General features: G+C 38.8%; 2 protein-coding genes across 23 annotated transcripts in view; one reads left to right on the top strand and one right to left on the bottom strand.

Annotated features, from left to right (window-relative positions):
- LOC136838429 (CYFIP-related Rac1 interactor B) overlaps positions 1 to 2,439 on the bottom strand; it is a 239,153-nt gene extending 236,714 nt beyond the window's left edge. The window contains exon 1 of one of the 2 annotated variants that reach the window (XM_067103351.1): positions 2,225 to 2,439. The gene's annotated coding sequence lies outside the window, so the exon portion shown is untranslated. The remainder of the gene's footprint in view (positions 1 to 2,224) is intronic. The other variant, XM_067103342.1, reaches the window with a different exon arrangement.
- Positions 2,440 to 13,715: 11,276 nt separating this feature from the next.
- LOC136837769 (IQ domain-containing protein E-like) overlaps positions 13,716 to 24,604 on the top strand; it is a 143,427-nt gene continuing 132,538 nt past the window's right edge. For 19 of the 21 annotated variants that reach the window (XM_067103285.1, XM_067103284.1, XM_067103085.1 and 16 more), the window contains exon 1: positions 13,939 to 14,077. In XM_067103285.1, the coding sequence (XP_066959386.1) occupies positions 14,068 to 14,077 (10 nt within the window). In that variant the 5' untranslated portion in view covers positions 13,939 to 14,067. Of the gene's footprint in view, positions 14,078 to 23,555; positions 23,618 to 24,604 lie in introns of all 21 variants that reach the window. The other 2 variants (XM_067103267.1, XM_067102810.1) reach the window with 2 other exon arrangements.

The raw sequence follows: 24,604 nt of genomic DNA, 5'->3' as shown, positions 1-24,604 counted from the left end.
GCCTAACCTCTGGCTTAACTGATAAAGGACTGTATCTATAGTCCTGGTAAGACAGCTTTTAACCATGTAACAGAAAACCCTCTTCCAGAGTGTAGAAAACCTTTATACGCAATATATATATATATATATATTATATATATATATATATATATATATATATATATAATATATATATATATATATATATATATATATATATAAAGGCTTATAAAACTACACTCTATTACAGAGGATTTAATGTTAATAATTATATGTATGTATGTATGTATGTATGTATGTATGTATATATATATGTATATATATATATATATATATTATATATATATATATTTTCATAAGAGCTTTCTCTCTGAAGAGGATTTCTGTTACATGGTTAATATGTATATATATATATATATATATATATATATATACATATATATATATATATATATATATACATATATATATATATATATATATATATATACATATATATATATATATATACATATATATATGAGAGAGAGAGAGAGAGAGAGAGAGAAAATTTTCATGGTCATTCAAACGTGTAACCGGACTAACATGACAACCACTAGTTCAAGTACGCCAGGCTCCTTACTTTGTGCCGTTGACCCGAAACGGCGACAATCTGTTGTTGTCTTTGATTAAGCTGGCTTTATACCAGCACGGGCTCTTGCTCATAGAGCAGCCCGTAACGGCAACAACCGCCCATTGTAACCAACATTCTAAATTACGGAAAACCAGAAAGAACTATGCAAACAACCAACACGAAGAAGCAGCGTATGAGAAAAGGGCATATGGACCTCCCCAGATGTTATCTGCCACAATGACAGATGGCTTTCGTAAGGAACAACTAGCCTATACCTAAAGAAAGTCCCAACACGATCGCTCCCGACTGACAGGACAATTAACAAAAGCACCATCGAGATTTAAGGATAATTTTCACAGTCTGCAAACTATTCCAAAACCAAGCATTCTTACGCTTTTCCTTTTTACAAAATCAGAATGTCTTATATAGGCCCAAAATACAAAGCACGAGAACAAGCACAAAATCCTATTCAAGTAGCATTAGATCTATACTGGCAAGCATTTAAAAATGAACCACCGTTAAAAATATCGTCTAATAGGTCACTTCATAGTCGATGAAATGTTAAGACATGGAACGGGGGAGGAGGGTTTTACAAAATTCGTACCTTACCGGTCAACGTGAAACTGGGTCACAGTAGCTGACGATAGGAGATTGGGGGTTTCGGCGAGGGGAGGGAGGGAGAGGGTAGGGCCTTTGTTAACGGGATTAGGATTTGGAGGCAGGGTTTCTTAAGCTATCAATCAAGACAGTATTTTATGATCAAGGATTTGACATGACCATAATAAGCCACACATTATTCGAGTGAGGCGAATGTGTAATTAGAGTACACTGTCATTACCTTTCTTGCTATGTATCAGCTTGCCGTATCAATTCATCACCAGAATTAAGAGAGAGAGAGAGAGAGAGAGAGAGAGAGAGAAAGAGATGAAACAATAACTCCTCGAGAATTAGAGCCAGATGTCTGCCACTGAGACAGTCAGGGTTATCGTAAGGCAAGTCTACTATCTAGACTAACTAGTCGATCTTCCATCTTATGTTGTCTACGTTTCATACAACAAACCAAAAACACAGTTTCTTGTGCAGGAGATATAGTTTCTTTTGCAAGAGATATGGGCGAATGATAGTACTGTAACAGACCCATAAAATATTTTTAAAATATGCATACTCGTCAAGCTAGATTAGATAACGTACTGCTGGGTCAAGATTTCAAAATGATTTTGGCTGAGAACGTTCAATTTTAATTCCGAACCTAACTTAAACGAAATGCAAATTGACTTTAACTCTGTCCGTATACTTTTTTACCTTCCGGATACCCAAGGACATTGGCCTCGTGCAAGGGAGGTTAGCCCAGCTAGGCGATAACGTATCCCGCAAGACGATAAGAAGTGGCTACTAAGCCTAGTCTCAGTCATTAATAACAACTAATGAAATGAGTTCATGCATGAAATGAGTTTATGCATTCACTGATGAACAGAGCTTCGTGAATTTGCATACAACACAATGAAATGCTTATGAATAAATATGACACACCAATAACAGACTAAAGGTGATTTTCAATTAAGTCTTGAAATTTTCCATCTGTCATGTGTGGAGTCATGCCCTACATATCATAGACAAACATAAATGCCTTACCTATATGGCCCGAATAAATATAATCCAATCCTTGCGAAGAAGAGTCGGTTAATGAAGGAGAGGCAACCCAGTCAACGACGAGATCAAACTCACAAACACCTTTCACTCTCGTGGCCAACTTCAAACTGACTGCGGCTGCCGACTGGTTGGGCGACCGAGCGTTGAGGGGACTAGACTGACAAAGCAGACGTGTTTCTTCGCAGCTTACTGGGTTGCGTTCAAGTGCAAACTCGCCTGGGTCGTTGATTGGCCGGGCGCATGGTGACGTCACTATTGTAGATTTTCTTTGTAGTTTGAAAATTAGGTCTGCTCGATAATTCGTGGTTGTATGTGATATGCATCGTACAAGAATTAGAAATCGTCATTAACAGCCATTTGCGTTGTTTCCATACGAAGATGAAACAGCTGGTCAACTTACTGTAGAAAAGCTAAAAGACATCCCTCATAAGGCACTGTGTTGTTGATCGTTTGCGTCATTTGTTCTAGGAGTCAAGAGTTGTCAGATTCATCAGAATTCTCTCTCTCTCTCTAGTATTTTCTTATACCAGGCCTGATACTGGCATAGGTTAGTATGTACGGTTGTCAGTTTATATCTGTTGCGAACACAGCAGTCATAACAGTGACATAGTTGTTGAATTCTGCGTAGAATTATGGAGCAGCGAAGAGTATGCAAGTTTTTTGCACAGGGGCTCATCTACGATTCAGTGCAGTATGAGTGTATGGGAAGATATTCGAGCACAAAAATCAATCAAACAAGCATTGGTTAACTGCTGACGATACCATACTAAATGTTAAATAGTCCAACCTGTTCGATGCATACGGGAAACACGCACGATAACAATCGACTTTCTTCTAGATATGAATAAAAAGGAACCAAGGGAATTTGGGAACATTGGTAAAGGATGTCCCAATGTATATTGTATGAATAATGACAGACTGATGTACTAGCACGCACGCAATCTCCAATAAGACTATGCAACGGTTCAACAGCATGACACGGAAGACCAGAATTACTCTAAGTAATAAGTACAAAATATAGTTGACTGTCCTGAAGGCAGGGATGGATGAGAATGGTGTTATGCGATTATACTGTACATCGTAACATCAGACTTGATTTTTTAAGCGGTCAATTTGAAAAAAAATCTACATTATACAATCTGATAGAAAGTTAATTGTCTTTAGATTATGAAAATGCACTTAGCACTGAAAATTAAATTAAGCAGAAGAAAACTCAATCAAAAATATCTTCACGGAGTCATATGATGGCTTATTTAAAAAAAAAAAAGACTCTTGGGCTATTTGTTGTATACTATCATAAGACGCAACAAGGTAACCGATCTCTTAGCTTAAAGATAGCGGTGGGGATGTGGAAGAAAAATATTATTAGTAGCAATAGCAGTAGTTCAACGAGGTAGATCAATAGATCAATAAGTCAAATTAAAGTTAAGAAAGTTGGACAGCCAATTGAGAAGAGACCAGTGGGAATGAATTAAAAGTGAACGACAAAAGCAATATCTGCAGTGAGTCTTTCAAAGGACGCCGTGGGCGTTATGCTCATGCAGGAATGACAAAGCAATGAATGGGCGCAGGAGCTGAGGTGAAATTACGCCGTTGTTCGGGATAGCAAAGAGGGTTTGGCAACGGAATAATCAACTTAGGACAGAAGTGCAGTATTACAATAGATCGCGCAAGGACTAAGAAGAAAAGCAGATACGAAGACAGGGTTTGCTTTCAATTTAAACGCTTGCTGAGATGACTGTCAGGAATCAGGATGTAAAAGTAATATCGATACACTCAATAATAGAGAGATGTAAATATTCTTACGGCCCACAGGATAAACCAAAAATTTCATTTACAGCTTTCCCTCTGTTTGGGTACTGAGAACGTGAGGACAAATTTTTTTTTAATCAGTCTTGTTATGTGTAATAATTTCCCATGAAGGGGGTAGACCACCTATTAAAGGATGAATGTTTATAGAAGACAACAGAGATAGAACAAGAATTCTATAAATTAACAGTAGAGGGAAATAAGGTCACTGATTAGAAATTCTGTTAAAGGTCGTATCACTATCTTCAAACGAGAAGCGATCATTTGCGTATGTAGGTGCGCATGTGCATACATGGGTGCTTAAGTGAGCGAAAAATGACGTTTAAAAATCTCAATCAAAGAGGGTGAGAAGTAAACGTAGTACACATGCTTCTTTCATTTCTCCTTCCACAGTATGGGCGTGAGCGTCTATAGTGGCATGTTATCAATCCTGTCCAATGTTTTTCTTTTAATTCTCTGTAAAAGAAAACTTTTGGGGTGGCTTTTTGTCTGTCCATCCGCTCTCAGATCTTAAAAACTACTGTTGCTAGAGGGCTACAAATTGGTATGTTGATCATCCCCCCTCCAATCATCAGACATACCAAATTGCAGCCCTCTAGCCTCAGAAGTTTTTATTTTATTTAAGGTTAAAGTTAGCCATGCTCGTGCATCTGGCACGCTATAGGTGCCAACAACACAGGCTACCACTGGGCTGTGGCTGGAAGTTTCATGGGCCATGGCTGAGAGTTTCATACAGCATTATATGCTGTACAGAAAACTCGATTGCTCCGAAGAAACTTCGGCGCATTTCCTACTCGTTTATTAGAGCTCTTACTTCTTATAACGTACCTCCTGTTTCTTCATCTCTGAACAGGTTATCAGTTGGTCTTAAAGACTACATACAACTACATTCTATTGCTGTACTTAGTTCCTCGTTGGAGGAGTCGGTAGAGTTCTCGGCTAGCACTCTGCTGGACCCGAGTTCGAGTTTCCAGCCGGCCAATAAGAATTAGAGGAATTTATTTCTGGTGATAGAAGTTCATTCCTCGGTATAATGTGGTTCGGATTCCACAATAAGCTGTAGGTCCCGATTAACAGCGGCCTGGTTAAACTAAGATATTCTTAACTTAACTTATTGCTGTACTTAATATCTAAAACCAACTGAGGAAACACAGTTCGCTTTAGGTTCCCTTAATCTTCCTCTAGTAACCCGGTTACCAAAGAGAATTTGATTGCCTTAATTCCCTATAGCTTCCTGACCTTGTCTTCTCTTGGGCACCTGTAACGGCAGAAAGTTAAGAAACTGCAAATACTTTCCTGGTCAGCATGTTCCTGTTTAAAAGCTGTACGTTTTCTATGGAAGAAACATAATCGGATGATAAGTTATAAGAATTCTAAAATTATGAAATGCAAGGATTCTAAAAATATGAAGTGGACTAGATAAGAAAGTAAGCGTCAGAATTTATAGCTAAATCTTCCCTTTGATGTTTTTGTGAAGATGATTTATAGATTTTAGGCATACATGTCAAGCACTGGGGCAGCTATGGCCATTCAGCGCTGAAACGGATATTGACAGTAAAAGTTTGAAAGGTGTAACAGGAGGAAAACCTCGCAGTTGCACTATGAATCAATTGTTAGTAGAGGGTGGACGATAAGATGGAAGAAAGAGAATATGAACGCACGTACAGTAAAAGGAATGAAAGCAGTTGCAGCTAGGGGCCGAAGGGACGCTGCAAAGAGCCTTTAGTAACGCCTACATTCTACCGCACTGACGCGCTATCCCCATACGGGGTTTTGTGAATGTGGCTATTTTTATGTAAACTACATACAAGACTTACTTCCTGAAGAAAGATGATGACGCTCGTTTTTCATTAAATGAAAGAGGTGAATATTCTGATTTAAAAATAAAAATATATATATATTTTCTAAACAGGCATATTTTCCCATTTAGTGGGGATGATATACCTGATGAGGTGGGCTTTCCAATTCTCAGAAAGTCTTTAGGGTTAATAATGAGGTTGTTAACCTGTACCTTTTTACTTGACTCTAATTGACGCTGGTAATTATTCACATCTAGGTCAGCTGGTGGGCTGTAGGTTGGGGGACAGAAACCAGGACCTTCGGTGAGAGCCCTGTGTTCCTTAAGCTGAGCAACATTCCACTGCATTAGAACGTGTGCCCATAATCCTACGTGCAGGAATGTTGCCAACTCTGTCAGACGAAGTTTTACACGCATATGCCACATTAGTATGTACACAACATTATTACTTAATATTATTATTACACATATATATATATATATATATATATATATATATATATATATATATATATATATATATAATGGTCTGAGACATAACACAAAGAGGTGGGGTTTTGAGGAACGACTCACTGTTCTCAAGACTTTAAAAAGAAGTCACTCGAATAAGATCAGTAATACTAAATAAAAATAATATATTCAAGAAAGCTCTCGTAACAGAAATAAAAAATACACCAACGTAAACCGACAGGAATAAATTTTCAAAAATGTCACAACTCTCCCTGTGCGGAACTTCGCTGTAGTGCGGTGAACCGCATCGTTATGATAAACTTCTGCTGCTGACTGGCTCAACAGGTACGACTCGACGGCCGATGACTCATATCTTGTTACATGCCTTGCCAGCATTGCACTGGCTCTTGCAAGCCCTGCAGGTTAAGTAAGATTTGCCTGCCTTCCCTCCAGTGCCGCCGAAATGCGGAGCCTCCCGAGCAACAAACGAATCAGTTGCTGCCATTTTGGAAAGTGGAAGGTGGAGTACTGACGGTTTCTCGAAGGCTGGAAAACGTCAGGCATCTGCTCGGAACTCAAGGGATATTTAAACATTGCCTGAGGTAATCATTTATGTCTGAAATGTATGTGTGTCAGTCTAGACGGCTTTGTTTCCTGTTTATGTTTCTCAGCACATCGGCTGAAAAAAAATCCGAGGTTCTCATTCATCGCAGAAATGTGTTTGCATACAGTGCTTGCATTACTTGTATTTCTAGGCTGTTTCTGATATACAGTCGTAACTCGTGAGCCAGTGCATAAAGTTTATGACCGTGGTTCTAAAAGAAAACTTTGTCACTGAAACATAAGTGAAAGAAGGAAGTGAGGTGTGATACAGCTCAAATGGTGCGTAGTTCTTATCTGACTAGGGTCAACATTACTCAAAATAATTCCAGTTCTGATGGCTGTCCTTGGTAGAATGGAAGAGTTCTTACTCGGTCATGAATTACAGCGACGTAAAATCAATACATCGCTGGTAATTTCATAAAATGTGTTAATGTTAAATCAAATAATCCATCAGGACTAGGTAATTTGACGGATGGTGTACTTCACACAGGGACTAAATCAAATAACGCCGTGCTTTGTTTGAAAAGAAAAGCTATTTGATAAAGTGAGTACAGCCCTCAGCTTAACAATATCATATACTTACTGGATTCGTTGATCGGTCATTTTTCCATGACCATACTTTTTGGATAAAAGGCCGCTTTAATGACCTTTTCACATCGTTTTGTGTATGGAAATATTCTCAGCAATACGTTCAGTTATGAACTAGATTTCTTTGTAGTGGGAAAGGCAGGCAGGACACAATATCACATATCATCAGTCACACATTGTCACAGTATATATACATATATATATGTGTCTTTGTGTAGGTGTTTGTGTATTTGTGTGTGTTTGCGTGTGCGTTAAGACGAAAAATGTATGAAACAACGAAATATAATGCTCTCCCGTTCTTTTGTTTTATTTAGCGCATTATTTGGTATCAATATGTTTTTTCTATGAAGCTAGTTGAATTATTACGCGCACACACGTGATGTGTATATTGTATAATGTGTTTACATGCGTCAGGAGGAAAGATGCCCACAACAGAGTAGTTACACGTGCTGTTGATTACCCAGCAGCGCAGAGCGCGGCGCGTATCCAGCGTAACATCATAATAATCTTTGATAATACTCTCAGCATTCAAGGCCGCGTCGCCGACTTTACATGGTCGGTATGAATGGTTACTTCTATGTACTTATCTAATCTGACACCGCAATTTGATGTTTACTGTCGTTAATCACGAAGGGAAGAGAAAGATTACCGGTTCAAGAATATGATAATTACGTATCCAGCAGCTTTTGTTTATAAATATTTTCGCTTATATACAAAGGCGTATATTTTCATTGGACGGCGGTGAAATAATGAAAATAACATAATTATCCATAATCCAGGTTAGCATGACGGCCAGAATTTCACTTTTTTCATAAAAAAATGACAATATTAGTAAATGAAACTTTAGTGTTTATTAGGCACTTGAAAATGTGATTCTTTCTTGGCAATCATTCAGGCTCATCTCTAGTATGCAAACACTCAATCAGTCAATAAATCAACCTCTTGTTTAATTAAATACAGAATGCTACCTGTTCCTGTCGTATCCACAATGATTGCCTATGAGCGGACAAGGAGAAAAGGTCAATGAACCCAATTGACAGTGGAACGCAGTTCTTTATATTTCGTATGCGATTTATTTTTAAATACATCAGTCAAGGATCTTATTCTCTGTGTGTGCATTGCTCCAGTCGTTTATTAGAATTATTATTATCAGCGTACTTATACCGTCCAAGATGGCGGTTTAATAAGAGAGGGTAGAGAAGGCACGTCATGATTTTGGGACGATATTTTTCATCAAATAATTTTGCAGCAACGTGAGAGGCTGTTTCCCGGCTAAACGATGACATAATGCGTTTTAACACGTTGTTGACATTACCATTATTATTCAAAACATGTAAATATTTTCTTGGAAACAAACAAAAACACCACCAACTTGATACATTAACTTCCGCAGAATGGAATTTCCATATATGGAAACATTAGAATATCAGAACAAGGGAGAATCTGGATAAATAATGACAATAAAGAAAAAATCTAAAGTGGGTTCAGGCAATAATAGACCGTCTGAAACGTATTTAAGAGGAAGAAAAGACTGCAAAAGAAAGATTACAATTGAATAGTTAGGTAGGAAATAAAAATAAAAATATCGGGTATATACATAGCGCGAATCTGAGTTACGGACATGTGTTTACGCAGGCGCAATGAGCCTGCTTAGCTTTTCTTGATTTGTTTATTTTCGTATATCTTGTATCTGCTATGTTAACCTTCTTCTCTCTCTGCTATGTTTTTTATCTCTCTTTACTTATGAGCATTCTGTTCTTTGGAAGAAGCTTGCTTTGTTGGTTAATAGAACCCTTTTTTCTATACCACTGTGTTCCTGTTAAATGATATAATAACAATAATGATAATGATTAAAATATTTCATGACCAAAAGTACACTTTAGCGGATCCTGACTAGAACAGTGGGTGATTCGTATAATACACAAAGGACTATTATACAACCTTCATTAATGATAAATTCGTTATGAGATACATTGGAACTATCATTGGTGATTGAATGAAAGTTACCAGTTCCCTTCTCTCTGGCATGAAATCCAGTATCGGCAAATGTTTGATCCAGCATACCTAAAACGAAAAATAAAGAAAAGTGGTAAACGTGAAGCCTAGACCGTGTTTAGAAAACTTTACTTGCTCAGTTATGAAAGGAAAAGAAATAGCTGACGAGTGCCAGTTAGATTAGAGTGGTATAAGCTTTACCTCGGAAAGTGTAAACTTAATTGAAGAAAACGAGCAAACTGGAAAACCGACGGTGCAAAAGCTATGAAAGAAGATTGGACTGGCGCACTGGAAAATTAAATAAGCGCTTCAGTGGATTTCCACATAATTGCAGATAATGGGAGCATGGAATGATAATTTAGTGACAGAAAGGCAGAGAGTCGGACAAAGTAACAGTTCAGTATCAGAGTTTTCTCGATCAGAATATAAATGAATTTCTGAGTGAGTCTGAGATAACTTAAGAAGTGCTCCTGTTTCTTTACGACAAATGGAATTTGTTTAAATTCTACAATGTAAAAATTACATTTTCGTGGACTGAGGAGCTATGGAACTATGCTGCTCAACCTGAGTTTACCAGAAGCCATCAATATAAAAACAGAAATCCCTCAACACGGCATGAACCAGGAACTACGTATTCTGAGTTGGTCATAAGCGTGAAAACACCCACTTGCAATGACTACAAAAGTCTTGGAAAACCTACAGTTGAGTTTTACTTTCTTGTAGTCTTGCATGACAACTTAGGGATCAATGCACCGTTCTCTCTCTCTCTCTCTCTCTCTCTCTCTCTCTCTCTCTCTCTCTCTCTCTCTGTATAAAATACCGTCTCTGCAAATGCTTACTGTTCGAAGAGCAGAGCCAGAGCTGGCACAAGGGGAGATCTGGTCTCTAATTTCCTACATGCTGAAAATCATTTAGCTCTATCTCACCGTCCTCCTCCTTTCCGAAATCCAATTAGCCAGTGGCCCTGTCCTTTTCAGATCCTAAGATTTTGTTTCATGAGACACGGAGGAACCTGGCTTGGTGGGGGGGGGGATGGCTGAGTGGGGAGAGGGAGGCGGCTATGTATTTAAGGGAAGCTGTCAAAATGAATCTCCTCTCTTTACTTTTGGTAATTATATTATGTGGTACAATGATCCGGCTCTCTCATTCAAGGTAGTATCTGCCTGGAAATACCCAGCCAAGTATTTCTTTATGTAGACTGGGTGAGGGCAGAAGGTACTTAGAGAGAGAGAGAGAGAGAGAGAGAGAGAGAGAGAGAGAGAGAGAGAGAGAGAGAGAGAGAGAGAGAGAGAGTGGAAAAGTGGATAATTCATGGCCAGCTGCCGTACATTAAGGTTACCTTCCATGATATGAGGCTCTTTAGTAGAAAATGCCAGTTGTTAAGAAGACTACGAAAGAATGTGATAACGAGGGTGTATATGTGTGCTCACATGCACGCACGCATACATACACACACACACACACACATGTATATATATACAGTATATATGTAATTGTAATAGCCACAGTACCCTCTAAACTTATCGAATTCTTCGCGCTTTTGGACCACGCTTTTGTCACTAAAGCCGTAAGATCAAGTCAAGAAATTGAAGTTGCTGTGATGCGGTCGCGGCCACTTCTGCACTTAAACTCACGGCTTTGTAGTGACAAAGCTATCCCCAAAAAAAAAAACGAAGAATTCGAAGACAGAGAAGTTTAGAGGTAACTATTGCGAATTAGCATATGTAAATCTGATAAAAGTGACCAGTAGATTCTACAAACACACACACACACACACACACACACACACACACACATATATATATATATATATATATATATATATATATATAGAAAGAAGAGAATAAGGTGATGCCATACGAAATAAATGCTAGTTTATTTTTAAAAAACTGTGTAAAATTAAATAAATTTAGAAAAAATTTTAGACTTGATACTGTTACTGAATGAAAAAAAAAATAGCACTGGAATGTATACATCTACTTATACTGTATATACACTGTATATGTATATATATGTGTATATATATATATATATATATATATATATATATATATATATATATAATGGAATTGAGTCTATAATTAAATAACATAAATATCTTAAAATGCGCACAAGGGCATACAGAAAATCTTTGATAAAGACAGAGAGAGCAAAACAGAAAAGGGGCGACAACGAAGCTACGGGATCCCAGATGCCGAGTTTGACCGTTCGTCGCCCGTTCAAATCAAGGTGTTTACCTCATACAGCACTGGGTAAGAAGAACTAATCGAAGTCTTGAGCTCGCCGGGTGACCTCTCGGACACCCTAACATTAACTCGATAACAACCGTTGAACGAATTGTATAGATAATTAAACGTGAAACATCAATGGAAAAGGGAAGCTCTTCTGGGCGAAACTTGGGAAAATTATACCAGATTTCGACATCGAATGAATACCCATATATACGAAGACTCTGGAAGGAGATTCAGTTAGAAAAAGGCATCAGGGCAGGAGGTGTGTGAGATGTGTGGCGAGGTGACAGTGAAAGCTCGAAATGACTTGTGAACTTATATAAAATTTCTGAATGCCCATAGACTAAGTGAAATTCTGAGTCCAAGAACGCGGGAGAAACGTCTGCTTGGTAAATGATACTGACACCACTCCGTACTTTGCCTCATTGTGATGCTTGGATAGAAGATTCTCCAGATGAGGTAGATCTTAACTATCTTGTGACGACTTCCGGCTTAAAGGTTAAAGAAACGAGGGCCTGCAAGGCTCGTGGCTTGATCATCAGACGGGCATAGCCTTTGGCGGACTCAAGCAGACTGACTGATGACTTCTGTCACTTGCCCTTTTTATGGCAGAAATTGTGCCCAGGATGGCTTGCAGAGATGGATGCAGCGTGTACCTGCTGATTAACGAGAGAAGTTCCCTCGCCAGTAATTTGAAAATACAAAATGGTTTGATTAGGTTCGGGCTTAGCTAGAAGGGAACAGTGATTTCTTCCAGGTGTTTTCCCTAGCGACTCGTTAAGTCCAACCCTTGGAAAGGGGCAGCAAGACAATCCCTAGAAATTCCCTGTTGCTCCAAATACTGTACTGTAGCTATACTTATTCCTAGTCAAGGGAAAATTTTCTCAATTATTAAGAACTGCCATACAGCAGCATAAATTCATATATATATATATATATATATATATATATATATATATATATATATATATGTAATATATATATATGTATATATATATATATATTTATATAAACATATATATGTATATATATATTTTATATACACATAATATGTATATATATATATATATATATATATATATATATATATATATATATTTATTTATTTATTTATTTATTTATACATAATATGTGTTGTGTGTTTGTGTTCAAAGTGAGGCCTTAAAGTACATTGCAGAAGTAGTAAGGGAAAAGCTATTTCTTAGGTCAATGAACATAATAGAATAGAACAGTAACTTACGAATTCTTGAAGAAAAAAAACGGTCTGAAGATTTATTACCAGAAATTATGACATAATCTTCACAATACTTTCATTTTAGTCAGGTACGTCCATGCATTTCCAACACTCATAAGGCATAAATTTAGATTAGTTTACAGAGCGTTTTAAGAACAAATACTTTAAAGTTTGAATTTTCTTAAGGAATTGAGGATTAAGCAAACATCTGGTCTGACTGTTTTTTTTGAGGGCTAATTAGATGTGACCACAGAAAACGCATTCACTCCATAAGGTACCAGGAACGAACAATACTATGAGCTATTCACCCACGCGGAGAAACCCGTGGCATCATAGGACGGTTCTGAACGTGTGTTAATTTAGTTCACAAGGGTTAAAAATAACAATAAGACCTAACTCAGTTTAAGTAATTCAAATAAATTACATCCCAGTTTTCTTTGGGATAATGTATGTTTGGATCCCATATCTCTTATCATTGATGATCTAGGTTTTCTTGTCTAATTCGTCTAGAAAAATACCTGACTAACAATTTAAATAATCTTACTGGATCTATAGGCTATCAACAAGCTAAAGTTTATTTAATTCAGCGAGTAAAGGAGTGTTAGGATAATGCAATGCGATGCTCTAGAATTGGGTGTCATTTATACTGGGTGTCTAACACATAATACCAGAAGCTGTGTTTTATATAAGAAAACAATCGTAAGAATGCACTTCATAAACAACGTGCGAATGGCGCATTAGTAATGAATCTGCAAGCAAATTGCCACACCCTCATGTAAAATTCTTCGACAGCAGACTGCACGTAAAATTATATAGCATACCTCCTATAAAATGCGAACAAGTTTTTGCTAATATTCTACACGTATTGCTACTGAGAGACCGGGGCTCTGATTCGACAGCAAAGATGAAAGGAAATTTATAAACTTCTTTGCAAACCGAACGAAGAGTCACAGATTCCTCTTTCCTCCAAGAAAGAAGACGACCTGCCGAAGGAAGATGTAAACATAACTGGGAATGTCAAGGAGACGCACGGGTGTATAATTACATTTTTTCTCTTCCATCTTCATCTTGCATGTCAGGGACGTCTGCATGGCTCGGGTGACTTGTCAGCCGTAAGATGACATCAGGTATGTGTCTTAGGTCGAAATTTTCTTATAATTAAGGCCATTTTGTTAAGGAAAATTGGTAATATAATTAGGAAGAAAACTGTTTCCGGCAAAGAGGCAGTGGTCTCCGTGGTACGACAGTGGTGTAAATTTCTAGGTAACATAGTTTTTACACTTCAATATTTCGTCGTTAATGTTATCCTGTGCGTTGCGTATTTTCTCGTATTTGTTATCAAGCTGTGAAGTTGGTTCTGCAAGACAAAGGGTAGGCTAGGCTAGTCTATCCTAGCCCGACACTTTCGGGGTAGGATGTGGATTAGCCAGTTCCATTGTTAGCCTAACGTGATCTACGCAAGTTTAGGCTAGGGAAATAGTGTTTTCAGCGTTCAGTACCTGGTATTTCTTCATGTTTTATCAATCCGTCGGTTGGTTCTGTTTTTTAGTAAATGCGGAGACATGACCACACGAGAGGCCTATCGGCTGATGATTAACACTTGGCTGTAATATAGAAAAAGTGAATATAATGCAGTATGGGTGGGATAATATGAGAGAATTACCGAAACATTAAGAAATCTGCTATTTTTTTTAGGTTTTTTGTTAATCCCCGTGTGGCTGGTACTAAACATGGTGGAAACTCTGTGGGACGCTGTGTTTAGTACTGACCCCTGGGGATTAAAGTAAAAACATAGACATATACACCATTTTCTACATTGTATAGCTAATATATTAAAAAACAATGTAGCATATTCGTGTGGTCGTCTCCTTTACATTTACGGGGCTGGGCTATTCAGTTTACAGGGTAGCTTGTCCTAAGTTCTTGACCAAGGCTGATTATTGTCACCAAGCAAAATAGGTTGAACACATTTTTTTAGGGGCGCAGACTAAGCTATGGGCTACAAGTTGTGAAAGGTGCAAAAGAAAAGCAATTGACTATCTACGTTAGGTAGTGTTTTGAGGTTTGTGGGTAAGCTGTGGACAAAACGAATCTGATTGATGCTTAAATGTCAAATAGTGTACATTGTTGTCTGGAAATGAAGTTGCTCAAAAGCATTTTATTGGTAGTAGGGTAGTTTATTTGTGGCTAGATAGCAAGTTTTGGCTGTGGTATAGTACTGTGTTATCCTGCTATTACCAGTTTGTCCAGATTGCTTAGCCTAGGTCTAGAGTTTAGGCTTTCAGTTCTTGAGCCATTCAAAGAGAATTGTCTAGGAAAGCAAAAGTAAATTATTTTAGAGCTTGGTTTAAATATTAATATATTAGTCTTTTAGACCATTGCTAGGCTTTAGAAAAGCAAGTTACCTAATGTGATTATTATATTTTGATAATTGTAGCTTACTGGGCTTTTACCATGAAATGTTGTGAATTACTTCTAAAGCCTTTTAAGTAATAAAAATACTGCATTTAGATGTTTGTCCCTTTGAATAAATAGAAACCTGATTTATATCGAATTTAAAATATTTTGTGGCTTTACATAAAATGTTATTCAGATTTTATATCAACATCACTGTTAAAGTTGAATTATCATCTTTTGTGTCAAGGTGCACAGAAAGAGACATCAATGCTGATGTAAAAATCCTGTTTTCATCATAATTTGTTTTACATCAATTTTCCCATTACGGATTTTGCCATGAATTCTCTCCACTTCCTATAATTCTGTCAGTTCCACTTGAAATTGTATCTGGCTTAGGTCTTACTCTGTTCCTTTTTTCTTTGATTTTTTCGGCCTTCCTATGGGTCTGTATTCATCTACTTTCATATATGCTACTTTTCTGAAGGCTTCTTATCCTTTCTTTTCAAAAGTTCAACCTTCTCAGTCTTTGGAGATTTTAATCTGTTTTTAAGTTGTTGGACACCACATGTATCTGCTAACTTCCTCATTCATAATATGATATTCCCACCATACTTTGGCCATGAATCTTAACAATGCATAGTCTTACCTTTTAAAAATCTTCTCTATAGTCTTTGGTAGTGCCTATGTCTGCTGCATGGAGTTGTAAAGGCCTTATGAAGGCATCACAAGTTTTTGCTGTGTTTACTAATGGAACATTTATTTACCAGTTGTCTAGCAAACTCATTATTTCATATAGGCTACTATTATTTTTTTTCTTTCTACCACCTACTTAATGCCTGCTTCTAGCCCACTGTGTCTTTAAGCCAGCAGAAATATTTTACTCCCTCTCCTCCTAATTTGCACTTCTTTTAAATTTTGGGCATGAAAAACCCTCTTACTCCATGTATATTTTGCAATACAGTAGTTAGCTTCTACTGTGCCACTGTCACGGCTGTGTTTGGAACTACTGTTGATCCTCTCAGTCAGTAATGAAACCTTTGTTGTTTGTACAACAAAAGCTGGTTAATTCCATTGGGCATTAGCCTTAATGTCAATCACTGAACCCTGACCTTGTCTGCTTATTCTTTGAGACATCTTTATTCATGAGCTAATGTTTCTTTATTATTGATCCTGTTTTGCCATGACTGCATACTTTGGTGTTTTTCTGGCCTTGTGGTCTAAGGATGTTTCATGTTTGGTACTGTGGGGATGTCTGTCTCTTTTGTTGTTCAAGTGTGCCTTTTCTATCAGTTATTCTTACCATTCAAGATTTGGATTTTAGCAGCCGTGTCAGTTCTGCTATTCTCCTGATTTGCTGGACCTGGAACTGTTACTGCAGCTAATGTGACTCCAGGCAGTTGCTTGATCACTGTCTTGAATTCTATTGGTCTGGGCACTGCTGCTACTGCTGTTGCTCTGGATTCAGATAGATGAGCAGCCACAGTCCCAGTGGGAGTTTCAACTATGAACCCCATAGTTCTGGTCTCTGTGTCTCCTCTGTTATGTTCTCAGTGTACCAGCACCAAGTTAAAGGTATTGGCTGATCTTGCCACGTTAGGTATGCACACACTTCTCTGTATCTATGGTTTTGAATTGGGTCACAACAGCTAGCACTTGTTTGGTCCTGGTCTGGACAAATGTGCTTGGGTCCCTGAACTGGGCACTGCTTATGTTGACCTCCTTTGTACCTGACACCTGCCATCATTGTTCCTCACATGATGTAAACCTTAGACTCAATCCAGGGTCCCTAGTGTTTGAGAGTGGGGAGTACATGCCCATCGAATTAAAAGAGAATTTAAAACCAAGTGTTCCTAATTTTGATCATATGGCTCATATGTTGGTCAGTGGGTAAGGTCAGGAGAACAGACCTACCTAATGATTATTATATAAACAAAAATTCTCTCAATGATTAATGTACTATGTTTATAAATTATGGGTCCTGATAGGTCCTTCATCCCATTCATGCCTCTAAATTCTATGCTAAATGTTGTTAAAGGGATATAAAAAATACCCAGTTTAAAATTAAAAAGTTCTTATAACTTGAAAGTACAGTATAATGATTACCTGGAAACTTTCAATAACAAAGTTTATGAAGGTTAAACATGATTTAAATAAAAACTGGAATTTCCAAAAGAAAGATTTTACTCTTTTGCCAATTTCTCTTGTAAGAAAGGCACAGAAAGCAAATTGGACCTGGTATCGAAAGTGCTGAAGGTAAGTCTCGTTAAGATACCAGAACCAATGTATGTTCAATGCTCATAGTGGGTTATTTCACTCAAAATTCAATTAAAACTGAGGTATGTTAAATAATTTAGAATATAAACAATACTGTACACCAACTGATGTAGATGAAGGAAACCAGCATGTTAATTTAAGCTAAGGAATAAGATATTTACATTCTGATGGCTAATTAGCACTCAACTCAGACAGATTGTTAACTCTAAGTAAGAGAGCAAATCAGCATAAGAAAGGCACAGAAATTTTCTGTTCACATAAGTAACTTACCAGGTACAGGCAGTACCCAGTTATTGGCGGGAGTTCCGTTCCGACGGTGTGACAATAAGCGAAAATTGCCGATAACCGAAAATCGGCAATTTTCAGCACTTATTGGCACAATAACCGGAGATTGACACATCTGTTAGTTATGTATTGGCGATTTTTGGCGCCGATATGCATCGATTTTCGCATATCGGCGCCGATAATCGCCAGTTTTCGGTGCTAGACAAACCCCTTAAAATCAGATTGCCAATAACCGAGCCCCCAGATAACCGGGGACTGCCTGTAATTAGAAAGCTAAAGCTTCTACTCGTGCAGCAGCCTTTTAGAAATGTCATGATAGCGCTTCTGCTTTTGTGCGGTGATGCTTCCCCATCCACTACTGGGTAACATGGGAAACAACATAGCAGTTAAGCTCAGTTTTGTTTCTGCCGGCTCTTTGTACGCATTGGTGCCCTTGCAGCAGCTTTTTCATATTTTTTCAGTTGTCTTTTGGTGAAGTACAATGACTTTGTTTTGGTATCCAACAAGCTTTTGTCAGTTTATTAGCTTTTTTTGGATTAGTTCTCTACCTTTTGCAGAATTATGTCAGATTCTAACTCTTCTAGTTTTCTCTATTGCAGCGAAGGGTGTAAAACTACGTTAACAAAATCTTATGATCCTCATTCGGTCTGCAGTAAGTGTAGGGGGTTAAGAATGTAGCAGGGAGAAAACTTGTAATGAATTTTCTTCATGGGATGAGAAACAGTGGAAAGTGCTTAAATCTCACTTGGATAAATTTGAGAGGGATAGGCAAAGGAAAGCGGCTTCTAGAACCTAGAGATGTTCACTTAGTCTAGAAACTACATGTACTGTACTCCTAAACCTAGTTTAGAAGCTAGTCCTGCTCCTCCTATTCCTATTCTTGCTTTTTCTCCTACTACTGGCCCTCCTACTATTCATCCACCTACCCCATGCCTGGTTCCCTTGCTTCTGACCCTAATACTATAGCCAGTCTCAAATCTAGGTTTGATAAGAAGATTAACCTGGTAGTGAGTACAGTGACAGAATTGGGAGTGTCACTGAAAGTGATTATGGACAAAGTATACGCCAAAAAAGTAATGAGTGACAGTTTAGTGCAAGTGGAGGAGGTGGCTGTCCTTCCCACTGGTTCTCCTAGACAAAGTTCACTGCCCTGCTCCCCTGAACCTGGGAGAAGACGTATAGGAAGTCCAAGGGAGGCTGGTGAGGTTTGTCCATGGGTAGTCGCCTCGTCAGCCGAGCCTGTTGCACGATCCCTAGACTCCTCATGACAGCTTAAGAGCTCTTCAGATGATGTTGGTCACCGTTCAGATCCATTTCCTGTAAGAGGTATAAGAACGCAAGTACCAGCCCACAGCCTTCATGTAGTTATGCTGTGGACCCATCTGTCCCTGCCCCAGTCCAGCATCCACTTTCATCTACATGGGATAGTCCAGAGGCCTTCTCACAAGAATGCCCAACCGCTGAGTGCCCTCACCTGGCTCCCAAGTGCCCAATGTCCACTCACAGGCGCCCAGCATCAGTGACCAAATGTCTGGCTCATCTTCCTTAGTGCCTGGTGCCAATTCCTGAGCACCTGGCACCAACTCCCGAGCATCTGGTACCAACTCTTCAGTACCCAACACCCGCCTCTGAGCGCCATGCACTCGCTCCCAGGCGTGTTTCTCCACTTCAGTCTGCTCAGAGACCACAGTCTCTGCCACCTTCACCATTAGAGCAAGACGAGCTGTCGTTGGTTCCTATTAAGTGGCAGTTAGCTGAAATCATGAGCATGTTGAAGAAAGCTCCCTCTGCTTCCAAGACTTTTCCTGATGCTATCCTGTCCCCGGTCTCCTCAGAAGAGGAAGAGGTCAATCAAGAACCTGCTCCTCCTTCCTGTGCAGCTCTGCTACAGTATCTTTTGTCGAATTTGCCTACCTTCTTCACCCCAGCTGCCTCAGTCTCACCTGCCTCGACCTTTTTGGTGAGGAATCAATTGGACAACAGGACTAGACTCCCCAAGATGGTACTTTCTTTGTCTTCCAAGAAGTCTCTCAAGGAGGTGGGAGATTGGCTTTCAGCTAAAAGGGAGCAAGGAAAAGCATCTTTCACCTTTCCTCCCTCTCGCTTAATTGCTAGGAGGTATTTATCTTACGTCACCAGGGAAGCTCCTTTGGGAGTCACTGCCCCCTCCCAAGGGGACTTCTCTGGCCTCATCAACTCTCCTTGATGTTCTGTGTTCTCGTCGGCGGAGATAATGTTTTCTTAAGCGGAACTAGACCACCTTGTCAAGGCTCTTTTCAAGGTTTTTGAAGTCTTAGCTTTCCTGACTGGACAGTGAGAGTACTGGCTAAGAAAATAGAGGCCTCCCAGGATTTATTGGGAGACATCGCTTTGGACTGGCTGGGAGTCCTGTCCAATGTGGTCAAGGGCATTAGAGATGGCTCTCTAGAGCTTTCCGCTCAATTTACCTTGGGAGTGCCAAAGAAGAGAGAGCTCTGGTGCTCCTTTACTACTAAGAGAGTCACACAGATGCAGAAATCAGCCCTATTATTTTTTCCTCTGGAGCAGCATCACCTCTTCCCTTGGGACAAAATTAAGGAAATTGCGTCTGACCTTGAGAAGAAATCGACTCAAGATTTTTTGGCCCAGTCCTCCAAGCGTCCTAAGGATTCGCCTGCCTTTGCACCCAAGATGGCCTCCCCCCTCCAGCAGCATCCCTTTCGTGGAGGTAGACCCATGTCTCAGTCTAGGACCCGTTCCAGTGTCCGATTCATGGCCAGGTCTTTAAGAAGGGTTCAGCCAAGACAGTGCCCAAAAAGTGAGAAGGAAGTCCTTCGTGCACTGGTAGGAGCCAGACTCCTAGAGTTTTAGGAAAAGTGGCTGATCAGAGGAGCAGAGCCGTGGATCATCAAAGTTTTTGGAGGGCTAGCCATCCTGTTCCCGGAGAGCCCCCCATTAGTCACTTCTCCCATCACATTGTCGGCTTACTCAAGAGGCTCAGAGAGACATTTGGCCCCTTTGGAGGAAGTTTTCTACCTCATCCAAAAGAGAGCCATAGAGAAAGTCGAGAACTCCAACACAGAGGGCTTTTATGACTGTTTGTGGTTACAAAACATCGGGGGCTGGAGACCAGTTCTTGATGTAAGCTCCCTCAGTCATTTTGTCCGGAAGACAAAGTTCAAGATGGAGACGAACCATTCAGTCCTTTCATCCATTCACCAGGGTGACTGGATGATAACCTTAGACATGCAGGAGGAATACTTCCACGTTCTGATCTATCCAGACTACAGGACATATCTAAGGTTCATCTTTCAAGACAAAGTATATCAGTTTCGGGCCCTTTGCTTAGGCCTTTCAGTGGCCCCTCAAGTGTTCACTCGAGTCCTCGCTCCTCTCTCAAAATGGCTCCATTTAATAGGGTTCAATGTCAGTCTGTATCTGGACAACTGGCTTCTTCGATCCCTGTCAAAGGAAAAGTGCATGAAGGTTTTACACAAGATTCTTCTTCTTACCAAGGAGCTGGGCCTTCTTATCTATCTCCAGAAGTTTCAGTTGACCCCGTCACAAGAGATCCTCTATTTGGGGATGACTCTCAACTCTTGACTTTTTGGGCTTTTCTGTCTCCCAAGAGAATTTCCAGCTGCCTTCAGACGGTCCACAGTGTTCTGGCTCTTTCTTCTTGCTCAGCTCAACAGTGGATGACCCCACTGGGGACTCTGGCATCATAGAGATGTTTGTCAAACTAGGCAGACTGCACAGGAGAGTTCTCCAATTCTTTCTAAAGGCCAGCTGGGACAGGAAAACAAACTGGACACTTACGTACTTACGTGTGTTCTATCACCCCAGAGATCAAATTGGGCCTGCAGTGGTGGCTGTCCGAAGAAAGACTGTCAGAAGGGAAGTCCCTTCAACCTCTGAGCCCCGACCTAGACTTTTATTCAGACAGCTCAGACATAGGGTGGGAAGCCTTACTGGGGAATCAGGAAGTATCTGGTACGTGTACCCCAGAGCAACAAAGTACATATGAATGCCAGTGTACCTGGAGTACCCACCAGTCTTAGTGGATGGGTTGTGGTGTTTTCAGAGTAGGTGACAGCGTTGTTTGGTTGTTTTTAAAATTGGTACTGCCCCCCAGTGCAAGGGCACTTTTGTATGCTTTGCTAGCTATCAGGCCCATCCTCTGCTGCAAGCCCCACTTAAATAGAGGCAACCCATGGGCTCAACCGCCACACCACTACTGGTTAAGATGAGCACCAACCAGAGACAGTATTCACCTGCAGTAGCTCTCTTACCAGCTAAGGAAACAACAAGCATTGCATTCAATGCTGGCAAATTTTTCTATTTCAAAGTCATTACTGTACCATGCTTTAATGTTTTGGAGTAGAATATGTCCATGTATCCCACCTCCTTTCAATGTGGGATGCAGCTATGTAATTACTTGGTAAGTTACTTATATGAAAATGAAAATGTTATGGACGTAAGGGCACAAACAAAATCGACCTTAACTGCCAGGTTGTTTCCCATGTTCCCCTTTAGTGGGTGGGCTTGACACTTACGCAAAAGCAGTAGAAACGCTATCACGAATTTTTAAAAGGCTGCCGCGTGAGTAGAAACATTAGCTATGTAATTCCTTGGTAAGTATACGTATATGAAACTTAATTTTATTATGAAAATGTCATTTTCTGCATAAAAACACTCAGTATGTAATTTATAATGCCTTATATACTAATATAAACAGAGTAAAGCACCATACAGAAATTAATCTACATCTTGTTAACTGTACTTCTGTTATTTGAGAAACTTAGGAAAACATAAATGGGGGTGTTATTAATAAACAGTTTAACCTTATTGCTGAGTTAACATTCTTAACTCTCATAGGGCTTGCCCAAAGGAAATAGGGATTGTGAGCATACATTGTAGAAATACTGAGTGCACACTAAGTCAACATTGTTAATACTATACAGAAATAAGAAACAAATTAAAGTTTGAAGAGAAATAAACTGTTGTCATTTGAAAACATCTAGCAAGTCTAACACTTCATAGTGGTTGTATTACCAAATTCCATAATTGCATACCATACCAATAACATAGGAAAATTGGGAAACATTACATGGCTAAGGAAGGCGGAATGCTTTCAAGAAAATGAATAATTATATACTGTACTGTACTTACAGTACTTTTCGTAAGTGAAATACCATTCAGTATAGAGGGGCAAGGAAGCAAAGACACTACTAGTTGCAAACGAAGTCTAAGCTTGACAAATCCACTGATTCATACTGCCACTAAATTGCTAAATGCATGAGTAGTGATAAAATGGGAATAATATTTTGCTTGTATGTAAGGAATTTAAATATGCCAAAGTAACAAAATTAGCTTGTTGTCAACAAGCTGGACATTAAAAGTGAGTCCCTCTCTACCTGGAACCCAGGGTCCATGGGATGCTTCCACTATGTGGTGTTCATCCAGCAGATGATCTCTTTTAATAAAATTGATGAATTGAATGCTTTTGATTTGCAAAAACCATGAGTGTGGGCTTTATAAGTGATGGGTTTGCTGTGAAACAAGATAATATTAACTTGTAAAGCAAGATAGGGAAATTTCTAAGCTTAAATTTTTGTTGACTGATTATTCTGTAAATGATTGAATTTGCCCTTTCTTCCTACACTTCAGCTGCAGATGATGTTAATGTATTTTAAGGCTTCTGCAACAAGAAAGTCAGCTGAGGTTTCAAAGTGGGTAGAATGTTTTAGGTCATTTTTCACTAATTCTAATCTTTAACCTGTAAAGCATGCTGTCAGTTATATTAAAGATTGAGTATTGAAAGTATGTCTTTTGTGTTGTGGAGTCATCATATTTTTGCTTTATTAAAACTGATAATTTAGATAGGATATGTTTTCGTAATATTTATACAGTCCAAGTGATGCATGCATCATGATCTTGCTCAATAGTGTACAGTACTGTATACTGTAGAAGTTAACTGTACAGTCAATTGTTTTGCTGCTATTTCTAAAAAAAAAAAAAATAAATAGTCTCCATGTAATTCTGCAGAAGACATACTGAGTTTCCTAGCTCAAACATTACAGTCACTGCCTTGTGTTTTTCTGTTTTATGAGTGAATTTATAATACATAATACCCTGAGTTATCTGTTGCTTAATATATGTAAAACTTTAGTTATTTTCACATGTAAGTTTGGAAAGAAGTACATCCACTTTAATTCCAGTTAGCAATTTTTGTAGAGAGGCATTTAATATTGTGGTCAGTATGATATTAAATTTAAGGTGTATGTCGTGAATTAGGCCTACAGTATTGAAAAACAAAATAACAGTGAACAAATAAAAAATGGAGCTAGTATTTATTCTTATTAGTTTTATTTATGTTGGGTCAATTTAGGTTGGGAACACCTTTGAAAATTTTCATAGAAGGATGATATATACTGTACTGTGTATTACAGACCCTTACTAATTTTCTAATGCAGTTTTTGTCCAGTACAGTAGCTAATGCAGTACCTGTAAGCTTGGTGAGAAAATGTACTGTATTTTATGTCAAAGTGAAATGAATGTGTGTGTATGTGATAGTCTGCTTAGTTGTTTTTTGTGTGTGGCTGATTATTTGTTGCGTATTGATGGAATTTATCAGCTTTGTAAAATGCTGCTTATCTTTTTTTATGTTTGAAAAATTGTTCCTTCAAGGATACAAACCCTCATCTTTTATATGGATA

The sequence above is a fragment of the Macrobrachium rosenbergii genome, chromosome 1 (genome assembly GCF_040412425.1).
Source record: "Macrobrachium rosenbergii isolate ZJJX-2024 chromosome 1, ASM4041242v1, whole genome shotgun sequence".
In the NCBI taxonomy this organism is placed as follows: Eukaryota; Metazoa; Arthropoda; class Malacostraca; order Decapoda; family Palaemonidae; genus Macrobrachium; species Macrobrachium rosenbergii.
The sequence above is the reverse complement of the archived record's forward strand: the minus strand, read 5'-3'. Positions and strand labels throughout refer to the sequence as shown.